The 15,303-nt window shown below is 39.0% G+C and overlaps 1 protein-coding gene and 1 long non-coding RNA gene across 2 annotated transcripts in view; one reads left to right on the forward strand and one right to left on the reverse strand.

Moving 5' to 3' along the window:
- The window catches only part of LOC134563453 (uncharacterized), a 468,018-nt gene that overhangs the window by 242,736 nt on the left and 209,979 nt on the right, over nucleotides 1-15,303 (forward strand). The window lies entirely within an intron of this gene.
- Nucleotides 1-15,303, reverse strand: part of LOC134563452 (glutamate receptor ionotropic, delta-2-like) — an 845,768-nt gene that overhangs the window by 188,832 nt on the left and 641,633 nt on the right. Inside the window, exons 10-11 of the mRNA XM_063421373.1 lie at nucleotides 11,218-11,415; nucleotides 2,526-2,838 (exon numbers count right to left, since the gene is read on the reverse strand). Of these exons, the coding sequence (XP_063277443.1) occupies nucleotides 2,526-2,838; nucleotides 11,218-11,415 (511 nt within the window). The remainder of the gene's footprint in view (nucleotides 1-2,525; nucleotides 2,839-11,217; nucleotides 11,416-15,303) is intronic.

Raw genomic sequence — 15,303 nt, forward strand, 5'->3', positions numbered from 1 at the left:
CTTCATCTAATGTAGTTTTTGTTATATTCAAATTGAATGTGAAATACAGGCTGACATTATAAATGGATCTCTTGTTTGCAGTGAGTTTCTGAGTTCTGAGTCTTTATGTTTCTATCAGTCAGTAAGTGTCATGTATTTTGGTATAAATTCTTTTCAATGTGTTTCGTTTTTCCTTCTAGCTAATTCAGGACAGTTCTGCTTGTTGCTTAAAGGAGAACAAAGCTATAGATACATGTCTACAGCTTTCTCTCACTCAGTAGGAGCCAAGTGAGTATTTTACATTATTTTGGCGAATTCTGTAGAGTTGTGTTGAAAATCCACATGGTAGAGTAGTAAGGTTGTCTGTCTCTCTCTGTAAATAATTCCTCCCACCTTCCCAGTTCTGTGAATTTCTTTTTCTGAAGTTGCACAACAGTTTTGGTGCCCCCAGATGCTTTGTACCACCAGCAGGTTTTACTGAGTTGTCCATCATGTGTGACACCTCTTACCACAGGGAGTGGATGCAGATCCGCTCAAATAAATTCCTTTTCTTTCTTTCTTTCTTTCTTTCTTTCTTTCTTTCTTTCTTTCTTTCTTTCTTTCTTTCTTTCTTTCTTTCTTTCTTTCTTTCTTTCTTTCTTTCTTTCTTTCTTTCTTTCTTTCTTTCTTTCTTTCTTTCTTTCTTTCTTTCTTTCTTTCTTTCTTTCTTTCTTTCTTTCTTTCTTTCTTTCTTTTTCCTATTGAATTCTGCTTTTTTTTTTTTTTTTGCCACCTGGTCCCTCTTCTTTCCATATAATTTCTTCCTCAATTTTACATTGAATTCAAGGCTTCTCTCTAAGCCCTCCTTAAGCATTAATTTTTATTGATTGGTCAAAAAGTCCTTTTCTTCTCAAGCTAACTAAGCATCTATCCAAGGGCTCCCTTGTGGGCTACTACTCAGGACCTGTGAGTTAGGAAATTTCAGGAAACCAGGCAACACAGGCTTCCTTGGATAAACATGAGGCAGACAATTCAGGTAACAATCGTTCAGACTGAGGTGTGTTAAACCAGTTGTGCCTCCTCTGAACCTCAGCTGAGCAGTCTCCTAGAAAGCTTTAGGGACTCCTGTTGGGAGTACAGCAGGGATGCTCAGGCCAATAAACTTATGTGGAGTGACTCACATTCATGCACTAAAGAAACTAACTCACTAGTTCTAACCTAACAGGAAGACAGATGTAATGAGTCTCATTCTGTAACAGACCAACTACTCTCCCACAGCTGGATTCGCTAAACACTTTCACTGGGGATATTTGGACAGAAAGAGAGCTTTATAAACCCACCCATAAACATTCAAAAAACTTCCATAGGTCTCAGCTACTCTGAAGTCTTTGGTTTATTTATAAAAAGAAATCACAAAACCCCTGAAACTATCTCTTCAGCTCTCCTCAGCTGACCATCGCTGCTCAATGCAAATGATAATTTTAAAAGTAATGTCTCTATGCTTATGTGGTTAAAATCACTCCTCTTGTGGAAAGTCTCAGCTTAAGCTTTTCTTCTTTTTTGGGATAGTGACATTGTTTTATTTTTCTATTCTAGGAGTTTCATACTTGATTTTCATGGACACCTTTAGCTTTTATGTAATGCCAAATCACATGTTGCCAGTGTTCCATCCAAATTCAGGTTAAAATACAAAGAACTGTCTGCGAGTTTGGGGCTGTAGTGGCCATGGCTCTTTGTAGAGCAGATGCTCTGTGAAATTAAAACAGGTGTACCTGCAGTGCCAGCAGTGACTGAGGAACAATTACATGGATAAGCAAGAAGGTGTTCATTCTGTTCTGTCATCGAGTGTTATTATATAACCCCTCTTTGCTCTTATATTAAACTGTGTTTTCTTTTTCCACTTTGCATTACAACCTCAACTTGCAGACCAGAATTCTAAGCAGTATATACCCAGCCAAGGTCTGCAGGCCCTGATGTCTTTAGGATGCATGGTTAAAACCCTGCCGGAAGAGTTAGACTGCGAAGGACTTAGGAATATAAGCAGAACTGGGGACCAGCCTGGGCTATACCAGATGCTAGGTGGGATTGAGAAAGCAATCAGAAAGGATATAGAAGCTTGAATCTAAACATTATAGTGGGAATTTGAAATAAATCAGAAGAGGGAGGAAAGAATATCAGACACAGTAAGATTGTTTAGCATTGCTCACTACTCTACACTTAATTCAAAATCCAAATCCCAGCATTCTCTGTGACCGGGTAAGAACATAGCACTTGATAATATTGAATAATTCTCTAGTAACTGATGAGCAATACTTTTTTTTCCTCAGAGGAAAATCATCTTTCTATAATAACAAAACAAATCATAAGCTAGCACATAGTGCTCTGAACTTCTCGGGGTTCCCATACAGGGCAGCCAAATATCTTGGAAATCTTTTAGCACAAGGCTTTCCAGTGCTCCCAGTTCCTTGTGGGCTGTGGGAGGGAGGCAGGGTAGAGGAAGGTCTCTACAGCAATGGAAAGGACATACAGGTTTTCTCTCAGAGGCAGAGCCCCCCTCTGTCTCTTACCTTGATGCATAAAGGATCCGTAGACAAACCACATGGAGTTGTAGAGAGTTGTAGATATCATGGATCCCATCTGAAGGTGTGAGGGGTTGAGCCAGTTCAAGAGGTAGACAAGGAGCCCTACTAAGAGCACCGTGCCAGCAATGCAGGCCCACAGGGAGAGGTCAAACGGGGCCAGGCAGGCAAACATGTCCACTGTCTTCTCTGCCTTCTGCAGCAGCACGCCCACCGAGTAGTCCATGTAGCGTGTCGTGAAGTCTACCACATTCTCCCTGTCGGGGGTGATGGTCAGGGCAGAGATCCCGATGTCAGCTTTCTGAGGAGAGGAAGAAAAAACAACGTGCCTAAATAAGAGCTACAAAAAAGATCTTTGTTCTTCTGTGATTTATAGCAGCTAAATTGAAGGAGAATCAGATGCCAAGACCAAAGTCTTCAGCATGTGAGGACAGAAAGATCACTAAGGCTTGAGCAGGGTATATCAACCATGTGCCTTAGTTTCTGCAAGCAAATCTCACTTGGTGGATTTTGGCACATCAGCTCTCCTTGTTGTTATTTTCCAAGAAATCAAAATATTACAAACACAGATAATACCTGGAGGAGATCTACTTTTGGTCATTTTTGTCACCCTGGCTTACTAAAGCCATCCCTGCCATTGTGGCACAAATCAGACTTTGTGCATAGCAGATCCAATCATAGGAAACTAGTTGCCTGATAGAGCCAAATTTATAAAATATTTTTATGATTTGATGATCATGACAAAGGCCTACTACCCTAGGAGCACCTGAAATTCCATAAAACATCAATTTTATCTGCAAAATCTGATGTGCAGAAGAGCAGATTCTGCACACAGTTCCTTTACGATTAATTCCTCTGTATCCTCCTGATAAGCAATTCCTCCAGCAATGCCAACCTGTCCTGCAGCTAGCCTGGACTTGCTTTGTGCCATTTCCATTTTTTGTTGTAATTTAAAGAACACATTTCACGTGAAAAGAGAATGAGTAACATTTCTTGATCTAATCATTGTATTTCACAGTATGTATTAGGTATCCAGGGACAACAGCCACAAGTACAGCAGGTGCTATTTTACTTTTTACAGGAACAATTAAAGCTTCACTGAAAACAAGAAAGGTTATTTAAATCAGACATATGAATACCATTTTTAAAAGCCCAAATACTGATCAATAAGACTGTGAATTCTTGATGTTTTAATATGACAAAGGAGTACTTAAAATATTTAAACTTCTACTACCTTGATTTAATCCATTTTTGTTCTGCCTAAAGCAGTGTGTGATCCTTTGGAAGGGGGTGAGGACAGCACAAAAATTTGAAAGTACTGAGTCAAATTTTATAAACTCTTTAATTTCTTTCTTCTTGCCCAAAGAAGGCGGGAATTCCTACCTAGTTCCTTAGATATGTGATTTGAACAATTGAGTGGGAAGGTATGGCAGCTGAAACTGACTAGAAAATTTTGTAAATCAACTGGGCTCTTTTAATGTGATGTGCAAAGCACTCTGAAGCCTATGGCACAAACATACACCTAATCACAGTGCTCTTAAGACTTCAGTGTGGGATTGCATTTTACGGAAATGGTTTGCTCTGGCTCACTCCTGGAAAATGTATGGTTTATCCCAAGTCTGTAACCTCCCTGCAGTATCCTGTATCTGTAACCTGATTGGCTGGAGAATGTTACCGCGCCCCTTTGAACCTCTGTGATAAGAATGCTAAGGCAAGGGGTCTCGCCCTCTTTGCCCCTCTCCCCCTGGAGGCCTCCGGATGCTCCCTTTCCCTCTCCTCCCTTCCCCCCTTCCCTTCCCCTCTCCCTCAGTGAATAAACCCTCACCTCATCAGCACCCCACCGGCGTCTGAAGTCTCTTTGCCTGCCAGCACTGGAACACCCACAACCCTAGGACCCCGGGGGTCTCCTGGAGGACCCCCCCCCGGGAGCCCCCCAAAATTTAAACAACAACACTTCAGTTTAAATGATGTCATTTTATATTGATTGTTCACTGGCAGGAGAAAGTGGCAGAGCCTAGCTGGAAGCCTGATAATTTGGACAAAAAAGGGTTTGAAAATATTGATTTTCTTAAAAGCTATGAATTAGAGCTTCAGCTTTAATTTGTGTATTAAATTCTCTGGTATCATAAGTGAAGTTCTGCTGACGAGCACAGCTGAAAGCATGGCTTCATGAATTCACTTCAGGTCCCTTCCTAACAAATTTTCGTGAGTGATGATTCAACTGCCCTTTGCCCATGGGCAGCAGCAAACTCAGTCAGTAACTAGAATTATCCATGGAAACATTCAGGTTATCTGAGGCTCCCCATCCTCTCATTACAAACCTTCTGCTCAACGAGTGACTCAAGTGATTCACAGCACCTGCTGACAGTCAAGTCCCAGCTGCCATGAGCAAGATGCAAACCAGTCAGCATTTGAACTCTTTCACAATTGTGAACATAAATATGTTTTTAAAACAATTTACAAATATAGAAGTCAAATAGTTGTCAAACAGGAAATTATGATTGCATTTAATGAATAGCCTAGATTTGGGGCTTTTTCCCTGAATGTATATCAAAAATCAGAATAGGAATTTAGGGGTAAAGGAGGACATGTTGAAAAAAAAAAGAGACTAGACTCAACCTCTGCTTATTAAGTTAGCTGGGTTATTAATTATCAGCATATTACTAAAATACTTTGCTACCATACTAGATCATGGAGTTTCTCATTCAAATTGCATTGTTGTAAGATGCTTAAAAATTCTCTACTAAAAAGCAACATACACCAGTAATAATACTTTTACCAAATAATAGTTAACTGTATGACTAACAGAATTTTTTTCTGCTTTCCCCCTCCTTTTTACAGGAAAACACTTTTTTTACATTAAATACATTGAAGAGAAAGAAAAAATGAGACACCATGGTATCTATGGAAATACTACTACTGATTTGCCTCTCTGGGAAGCAGTCTCTCCACATTCCCCAGAATTATAGTTCCAGTCCAGTTATCAACCAACTATGACAGTGGAACAATATTGTGCTAATGGAAAGGTTGCATTTCCTTTCTTGTACTGCAGCAACAATTGTGATATAATGTCCTGCTACTTTATATGCTTCATATATAATTAAGGCTTCGAGGTGACCTAATTGCAGCCTTCCAGTACCTGAAGGGAGCCTACAAGAAAGATGGAGAGAGACTTTTTTCAATGGCCTGGAGTCACAGGATGGAGGGCAATGTTTTCAAACTGAAAGGGAGTAGGTTTAGTTAGGTATTAGAAAGAAATTCTTTACTGTGAAGGTGGTGAGACACTGGAACAGGTTGCCCAGAGAAGCAGTGGATGCCCCATCCCTGGAAGTGGTCAAGGAAGGGCTCTGAGCAACCTGATCTAGTGAAGGATGTCCTGCCCATGGCAGCGGGGTTGGAACTAGGTGATCTTTAAGCCATTCTGTGATTCTGTCTTTATTTCTTGAGAGGCAGTCAAGTGAAAAACAGAAAGGAGAGAGGTAAATCCTGACTTCTTTAGCACTCTGGTGTTTAGCTGTTAAAAAAAAACCCAAAAAACCCCAAACAAACCAAACCAAAACAACAACAACACCCCCCCTCAACAAACAAACAAAACCCAACAACAAAAACACACCCCCCCACAAAACAAAAAAAGGGTAGAGTGAAATATAGTAACTCATATTCTTAACTTACTAAATTTGATCATAAACACCGATTTCCCAGAAAACTACAATTTTAGCACAAAAGCAAGGTTAAGCTTCCCTTAATACTTGATTTACTGATGGTGAGTATCCTTGATTACATATAAATTCTGTCATCTTGTTTCAAAACTGGAAGATGAAAAAAATTTAATGCTTGTCATTAACATGTCAGATTGGATCAGAGAAGACATCATTTTGAAGAAGTAAAGGTTCACTTAGTGCTTTTGAGATAGAAAGGCAAATGCATGCAATTATGTAGCCGAGCTCTGGTAAGACCGGGGACTAGAGTAACGTGAGACCAACCAGTATGGTTTCCAGCACGAACTCCGCTTTATTCCGCGAGATGGCCGGTTAAGTACAGAACGAATAGTTTACAGTTAGCAGGTGCACTGTGATAGGCGGTGAACATACAAAAGTATGTAAGCAATCTAGGGTTAAGGTAGCTACGGAGATTTAGTGCCATTACCTCTATGCTGCGAGCGTCCATACCTTAACACATTCCTAGTAGCAGATAAGTTTATCTGCTACTACGTATGCTGAACGTTTTGCGGCCTACTAGACCCAGGCCTGAGGCCTAGTTTGGCCCAGTTTGGAATAGCTCAAATGGTATCTGTGAGCATATCATGCCCACGATACCTGAGAAACTCGGCCACACAATTATGTCAATAGTTAGATATATAGCTTCCAGTCTGAATTATAAACATGCATAGTGCTCCACTAAGTTTTTGCAGTGCCAAAATCAAACAACCATCATATGTCTTACACGTTTCTCATGAATGAAACTGACATCTGAAACAGATTGGAAAAAAAAACCAGCAGAGGGGATTATTTTGCTCTGTGTGACCTGCATAGAATTTTATATTTATCTTCCTTAGCAGCAGTTCTCCTGAGGCCATTGTAGAGCAATGAGAAATTGCAAAACTGAAAACAACCAGAATGAGAAAATCCAAAAGAAATGACCAAATGGGTCTGATCGCATTGCTACTGGTGTCACAGAACCAGCTTATCAGCGAAACCTAGAAATCCCTGAAATGTCCCTAAGCTACTGCTGTAGCAAGCACATCTCATACACATGAAAAGCAATCTTCTGACAATTTCTGTGGTTCATGAGCAAGGACAGGGAAAATAAATGCATCTGTTCTGAAGCAGTCCTGTGAAGGCCTTAATTTCATCCATTTTCAATGTCAAATCAAGTTTCAGCAAATGCTAGAAGCAATAAAACACAGCCCCACATTATGCAGTTATTAACATGGACAGGCAAAAACCAATCAGAGAGACATTTTGATTCAAGTTAACACACATAGATTAAATAATTCTCCTTTTGCTCAGCTATTATTTTCTCTTCTCACTTTGTCCTCCCTGTATGGGTTCTCCCTTCTTATACTACTAATAGAAAAAGAGTCTCATAAGAGGCTTCTACTTGATTTGCAGTTCTCTTAGAAATGATTAAGCATGTATTTTTCCTTTTCTGATGGACCTAAGTGCAATCAGGCTGTCTTCCCTACGCTGTTTGTTTCCTCATGGCTCCTCACAGGAAAAAAAATGTGACAATCAAGGTAGCATGGTGAGATATGAAAAGCAATGGTTGATGGATGTGCATATCACCAGAAAGCCCAGAGTCATGCTGGAGAGCCTAGTGTGCTCTCCCAGAAGTGGCATTAGCCACTTTCTCTTGCCTGACACACAGGCTTATCCCTCAGGCAATCTGGATAGAGGGCAATTAAAGGAATCACTGTGAGAAGACAGATAATTAACAGTAAGAACAAGATTTGTGGTAAAGCACTGCTCCCTTGAGATGGTTTTAGCCTCTCCACAGAGGATGCTGCTCTCTGAACTAAGCCTGTTTGTGAGATGAAGCTCTGCAAGATGCAATGAGGGCCCTGGTCATTTGACAGGAGAGGGACAAGAGTGCCAAGTGCTTCTCTCAAAGAGCATTTATTCTCTGAAGACCAGCTGGTTCAGCTGTTTAGCAAACAGAAACCTTTGTATAGTAACGTTACACTCAGATTATTTTGACTAGAAAAGATGCATGGACCAAGTGTGTACCTAATATAAGTCCTGACAATCAAAGGAGGGGAGTTTGAATCAGTTTCCAAGTTCAAATTAAAGACCACTTACTATGTTCTGCTGATTCCAGCTCCTATTTTAGCAGCCAACAGAAACTTTGTCTTCAAAGCTGGAACAGAATGAACTTGGCGCAATGTCATGTCTGTGAAGCCAGCTGTGGGCCCAAGGCATGTACTTGGCACAGCTGGGCTCCTGCCCTGCCATCCCACTGCAGCAGGGCTGCTGCAAACGAGATCAGCCTGGCACTGCTCTCCCTGATACCAGGACCCACACCAGAGACTGCTGCACACTGAAGATGGTTAATGCAAAAAGTGAATATTGATCTTGAGCACAGAAATTATGTGGTTGCTACAGCAACTGCTATTTCATATGGCACATCTTCTGGAGCAGGCAAAGACACCCTTCTCAACGAGGTGATCTCTACAACTACCTCCAGCCTGTAATAAGGTGGGGATTGATCTCCCCACTAACAAGAAATAGGACAAGAGGAAATGGCATCAAATTGTGGCAGGAGATGCTACAAAAACTTCATTCACTGAAAAGGTGGTCAAGGATTGGAACAGGCAGCCCAGAGAAGTGGTTGAGTCATCCTCCCTGGAGGTCTTGAAAAGACAAGTAGACGCGGCACTTCAGGATATGGTTTAGTGATTGACTTGGCAGTGCTGGATAGGAGTTGGACTTGATGATCTTAAAGGTCTTTTCCAAGCTAAATGGTTGTATGATTCTGTGCACTCAAAAAGAGAACGCAGCTATTTTCCATTACCTTTGAGTGAGACTTGTCTCTTGCCGAGCTCATTTCTGGCTGACACACTAACAGGCAAAGAGTACTCCCACTGTTTCTGGAATTCCTCCACTTGTTGGCCAGACTATCATGTAAAACTTGGTTGGGAAAACAAGGAAATGCTGTGTTTCAAACAGGTTAGGCCTTTAATTTAAAAATATTCTCTGCTCCTTTAATTTCCCTTATGAAGTTGCCAAGTGGATGGAAATTTGAGTTCTGGGAGCAGAACTCAGTTTGCAGTAAATAAGAAAGTAGCCTTTCAAGAACAGTTTGCACTTGGTGAGGGGTAGATAGACACTGGCTGCTCGCCCAGAGGTTCTTTTGCCTTAAGAGGGACAGAGAATGGGAGAGAAGCAGACAGCAAACCTTTACAGCTAATTAATTATATAAGGGTAAGGAAGATGAAAAATTATACACTGCCATAGTATAGGGAAGACATGGGTTTTGAATTCCAAATGCAGTTCCATTAACTCTTCATACACTGTAGATGTGCAGGAAGATTTCACATCCATGAAGACTCATTTACAGCAAAATCATAACTGACTGGTAAATCTGCTGCACTTGAGACATGGATTTACAGACCTGGGTGGTTACCACCTTCAATGAGCTATTTTTTTGAATCCCTGCCTACCAAGGGACAAGAAATGCCGTACATGTCTTTCCTTGGAGCCATTTGAGTTGTTATGAGTTCTGCCTTACCAATCATCTGTTGCAAATAATAAAAAACATTCCAGGTCCACTTCCATTTCCAGACCATCTAGAATTAAGACCCCTCCAGTCTGTGTTATGCAGTGGCCTGATGAGTACTGTAGAGAGTAGGGTATAGCATAACATCAGATTTAGAGGCAGAAAGAAGGGTTAAAAATAAAGCAATGGGCCATTGTGGTGTAACATCTCAAAATTAGATGAGAGATTTTTAGTTGTCAAGGTTTAGAAGGTGATGGAAAATCTACTTTTCTAGCTATGTCCAGCTTACCAATTGTGAACACACAATTCCACCTTCCAGCTTCATAAGGACATAGGGAGATGGCAAAGGCAGTTTATTATTACAGCATAGGTGTATGAAAGGTGATATGGGTACAGAATGAGTAGCTGGGTTTTTCCATTCCAACAGGCTTCCTGCTGCTCAGGAAGGCAGAATAGGTTAAACCTATCAATAATTTTTTTACCCATGGAGAATATTTTTTTAAATTATTTTCCTTTCCTTTATTGAAAGACTTAGGTCCTGTACCTGACCATGATACTCCTTACTGTTATCTGTGCTTATAAATTAAATTTCACCTGCACGTTTGGAAAAACACTTCTATAGCCAATGTCTAAGTTATTTACATTAATATCTACTGCAGTTCTTTAAGGAAGCACAACAAATGTAGGACTCCATAGCTGTAAAAGCTGCCCCCACATGTTACTCAAGAGCAAATAAAATACATATATTCACAGTATATATATATATATATTCACAGTACAAATGAGGTGCCAGCAGAATAGAGTCTGCCTAGTCTTTTCTCTCTCAATGGGAGAAACTCCAAACAGATAAGATGTAAGGAATGGGCAAAAAGAGAAAAGGAAAACATTGCATCTGCATTTGGTTCAATTTATTTATGATATAATATTGAACAATTAATGTCAAATTAAGTAGACTGAATGGTTTATTGATTACAGAATAGATAATATATTCATACATCTACATAATGTGTTATTTCATATCAATAAAACATTTATTATATACTTCATGTTTTCATCACACCAACATTTTTCTAAGTGCTATACATTATTTATGTAACGTATCACTAATTACTGCAACACCAATTTTTCCTCTTTTGAACAGCCTCTTCAACTCATTTGTGTCAGGTCTTGTCTTGCCAAACTAATTAGGATGCTGTGCACCCCATTATTAGACTACATTTATATTTTACTTTGGTTGAAAAAACAAGAGATTGCCCTGCTTCTTAAACAGTTACTAACAAGTATAATTTCCAGCTTTTTTGGTGGTATCCAATGCACACTGTTCAACTGCTGGGAAAGTGCAGTAAGCAAAGGGTTATCAATTACCCATAAAAAAGGTTACTGGCTAATGCAAACTGAACATATTTCTTAACTTTATCACATATTTATCACACATTATTAATTAGTAAATTATTAATGACCTTACCTTAAACACCAGTTCTCCTATCAGGCCGTTCCACGACCCATCATCCTGAGGACTCCCATATTTGTGATCTGGTGCTACATAGATTTCATATTTAAAGCCGAGGTAAGTGGCCAAGGCTTCCAACACATCTATTGAGAAACCCTGATACTTCTTTGGTTTTCCCAGAACATTTTCAGACACCATAACAAAAGGCTCTTCCTAAACAAAAAAACAAAGGAGGAATCTGTTAATAAAGCAATTATATGCCATGTTTGGGTGCTGGGGTTTTTTTAAATGAAAGGAGGAACTATTCAAATATTATTTATACAACACTTTCCTAAAATACATTGTTAGCAGTGCCCCTAACATTCTGCAAAATGCTACTTTATTTTGCATTTTCTTCAACTGAGAAATTTTATTCTCTATTATGTATTTCAGGAGTTGATCATCTGCTGTAACATTTCAACTGAAATGCTTTTTAGTATTGCCTGCTGACATCACTTATGGTCAGCAGGACAGACATACACTCAATGTCTGGCCATAAACATGGAGGATTCTACAGCACTGCCATTTTCCACTAGCTGGGCAAATGCTGTACCTAATGCAGCCACTAATTCATGTTGTAAGAAAAGAAAAACATGGCAAAACTGAAACGTATTGCTCTTGTCCTTCTACTGAAACCTGAATATAGGCCAGTTAAATTTAAATAGTTCTGTCCAAAGGAACTCCATTTGATGAGATTAGGGACAATCAATTATAGGACTTAAGGCTGTCTATAAGAATGATTGGTGAAAATTCATCTAAAAGATGGCCATCATAAAGGATACAAATAGATACCAAAAACTGATACTGAAAGGTCAGATTTCCAAACAACATGCTTTTATTACTTTTCCAAAGACTTGTAATAGTTTTCTCTATTTTGTTATTCTGTTATTCTTCTTGTTGCACAATTAATTTTTAGACACTTCCTTTCACTTTTTTTAAAAAAGGATACAACAAAACCAGATCATATTTCTAAGGACAAAACATATATATTTTCCATAGATGGATTTCACTTAGGCTTGTTCTTTATTTTCTCTGAAAACACCTGTCTGATCTAAGTACAGCAAAATATTAAACTATCTCCAAAAACATTAAGGTGCTGTAACACATAGATAGTTTTTAAAATATGCTACATGTCTTTCTTTTAATTCATAACGTAGTGCTGTAATTTTGTATAAGGTTAACAGAAACATCTTTTCTGGGGTGCAAAAAAGTTGTTTCTGACTTGTCATGGCTTGGCCAGGACAAACCCATGAAACCACTCCCTGACCACTTAGTTCTGGTCTGCAAAACTGACTAGCAGATAGAATAAAACAGAATTGATTTTCTGCAGTGTTTATGGCCCATACTTTAATTGTACCTACAGTAGCATCTTTGTTGGTGTTTAAAATATTTCTTTATTATTCTAGTACTTATATCTGTAATTTACTTTGAAGCCTGAGTATTTTTACCATTTTTCACTAATCCTATACCTCACTAATATTTTTAGCTTGCTAGAATGTCCTTTGATATGAACAGGTGTCACTGAATTACAGGCAGGATGTTCTTGAAGTAAGAAAGCATCATTTGTAAATGCTTGAGTAAATATTCTCAAGGACAGCCACATGCTGAGGATGCTACCAAAGAAGAAAGGCTGTAACTAGACTGCACTGGCAGGATGTTCTTTTCTGACTACAGGAAATCCAGGAAAAAAAACCAACCTCAAACTCGAAACAAATAGACAATGAACCAAACAACCCCACCCCTGACCAAAAAAAAAAAAAAAAAAAAAAAAAGAAAAAAAGAAAAAAAGAAAAAAAGAAAGTTAAGGGTAGACTCTCTCAAGTTATTATTTCTAGTTGTCAGAAAGAATTTCTTCCGTATTATCCAAGAACAGTGAAATTGACTAAAAATGGAGGAGAGAAAGAAAAAGGAATTTTTAAAGTAGTTTTCCAGTGCCCAGGTTCCAAGAACATTGAAGAAATTGAGACTAAGTTGATGAAAGCCTCTCTTAAATGAGAGCACAAAATGAATTCAGCTTTGCTGATCACCTGAATGATAGATTGCAGAAATATAGACTCAAAATTACTGGAAAGAAATGTTTCTGCAACAAACAAAAAATGGTAGTTTATCTATCTAAAAACACTATTTTAGAACAAAATTCTAAAGATTTATGTCTACAAAGGATATTTTAGAAGTTGATAATTTTTATATTAGAAAGGAATACTTTTCATCACTAAATTATTTAGAAAATAGTTGCTCATAAACTGATTTTCTATCTAGTTGCTCATTGTACTGATTTAATATACTATTTAAAATGCAGTTCGTCACAACTAATATCTTTATTAGGATTTAATAGTCCTTTATTAAGCAATGTAATATTGTTTGCTGTTGAAAAAACCCCGATGTCCAGTGTCCTGTACACATGTAATGAAATATAGTCGATCAGCTTTATGCAAAACAACTAACATTTCACAATCCAAACAAAACAAAACCAATCTACCACCATGATATTTTTTGTGCAATTGTTTACATTTCTGAGAATGCATTGAAAGAGGACAAAAATATTTGTCTTGATATTTTCCCCTCATAAATGCTGCAGCCTGAAACTATGCCAGTTGTCTTTTTTTGCACTGGAAGGGTGCTATGGGAGCTATGGAAAGGTGCATACATTCCTATAATGTGGATGTTAAAATGAATGTCTCCATCCTTAAGAAAGTTGAACTTTCAGAAAGAAAATAAACACTGCAAAACAATGAGGATAATGATGAGCTTGTAGAAAGTAGGTGTGAAAATGTGACAAGCTAACTGATGATTCTGGAGGTAGAAAAATTCATCCGGATGATGAAGGTTCTATTCGACCCCAACAAATTCAGCAAAATCCTGATACACTTTCTTTCCAAAGTGAGTGTTAATTCAGACTATATAAGAAGGTTTTCGTCAGAGAACCCATACAATTGTCAGCCTTGGAGATGCTCAAAATTCCCCTGAACACCATTCCAATAACCTGCTCTAATATTTACCCTGCTCACGCAGCTGCCACCCAAGGATCGGTTCAAACCTAAATTGTTCCAGAATACAGTGAAGTGATCCAAGGAATGCCATTGCTCCTGCTTGTCCTTTTCTTCCTCTTGGAGACACCTCTCTAGGGGACTTAAGAGCCTCTATGGGGCAAGGGCAGACTTCACAGCCTGTAAAGCCAGGGAGGTCCAGAAAAGCAAACAAGTCACAACAGTGATGACTGAGGAGAAAAATAAAATAAAATGAATGGGTTGCACACCCTTAACTTCTTGTTTTTGCAAGGCTGATGATGTGCCTCACTGAATCAAATAGACATCCAGTATATTTAGGGGAGAGTTTTTCATCCAACCTCAATGGAGATCCTTTAAGAGAGAGTCTATTTTCATTCAACTTTACCTTCAACATGCCCCCTTGTCAACTGAATGCAGCACTACTAGGCCTGTGATAAGGGCTTCTTCTCAAAACAGCTCCACAGTTATCACTGCCTGGTTTCTTCTTGGGATCAGAGCTGTGGTGCCCTGACCCAAAGGAGGATGGTTTTAAGACTTGGTGGATTTTACACAGGATTGTGGGTTAACCATGGTGGACAGCTAAACACCACACAGCCAAAACCACCTGCAGCAAAATGAGTCAGCAGCAAACACATAAAGGTTATCTTGGGTGAAGCTGTGCATATTGCTTTTTACGGCTGTAGGAAGACAAAGCCTGGCTTCAGAGGTGATTATGCCCCCCAAGCAAGAGAAGCCACAAAATGCTAGACTGGCACAGCTTAGGAAGGATAAAGTTGAACCCAAGATTAAGGCAACATGGCATAAAAAAGCGAAAGCATTGCGAAGATGACATGATAGTACAAGTACTTTGGGGAAGTAGTTTAAGAAAATGTTTGTCTCCATTCATTTCCCTATTATTACACATTTCAAAGAAGCCACAAACTAAGACTGATAGAGGTTAACAATAGCCTACATGTTAAGACTGATATAATTAAACATTCCCAGCATCCCTGAAAACTCATGTGAGATGGCATAGCACAACCTGTGGGTCCTAGTCATGTCCCCTCCTGGCTAC

This window comes from Prinia subflava, chromosome W, assembly GCF_021018805.1.
Source record: "Prinia subflava isolate CZ2003 ecotype Zambia chromosome W, Cam_Psub_1.2, whole genome shotgun sequence".
Classification (NCBI taxonomy): domain Eukaryota; kingdom Metazoa; phylum Chordata; class Aves; order Passeriformes; family Cisticolidae; genus Prinia; species Prinia subflava.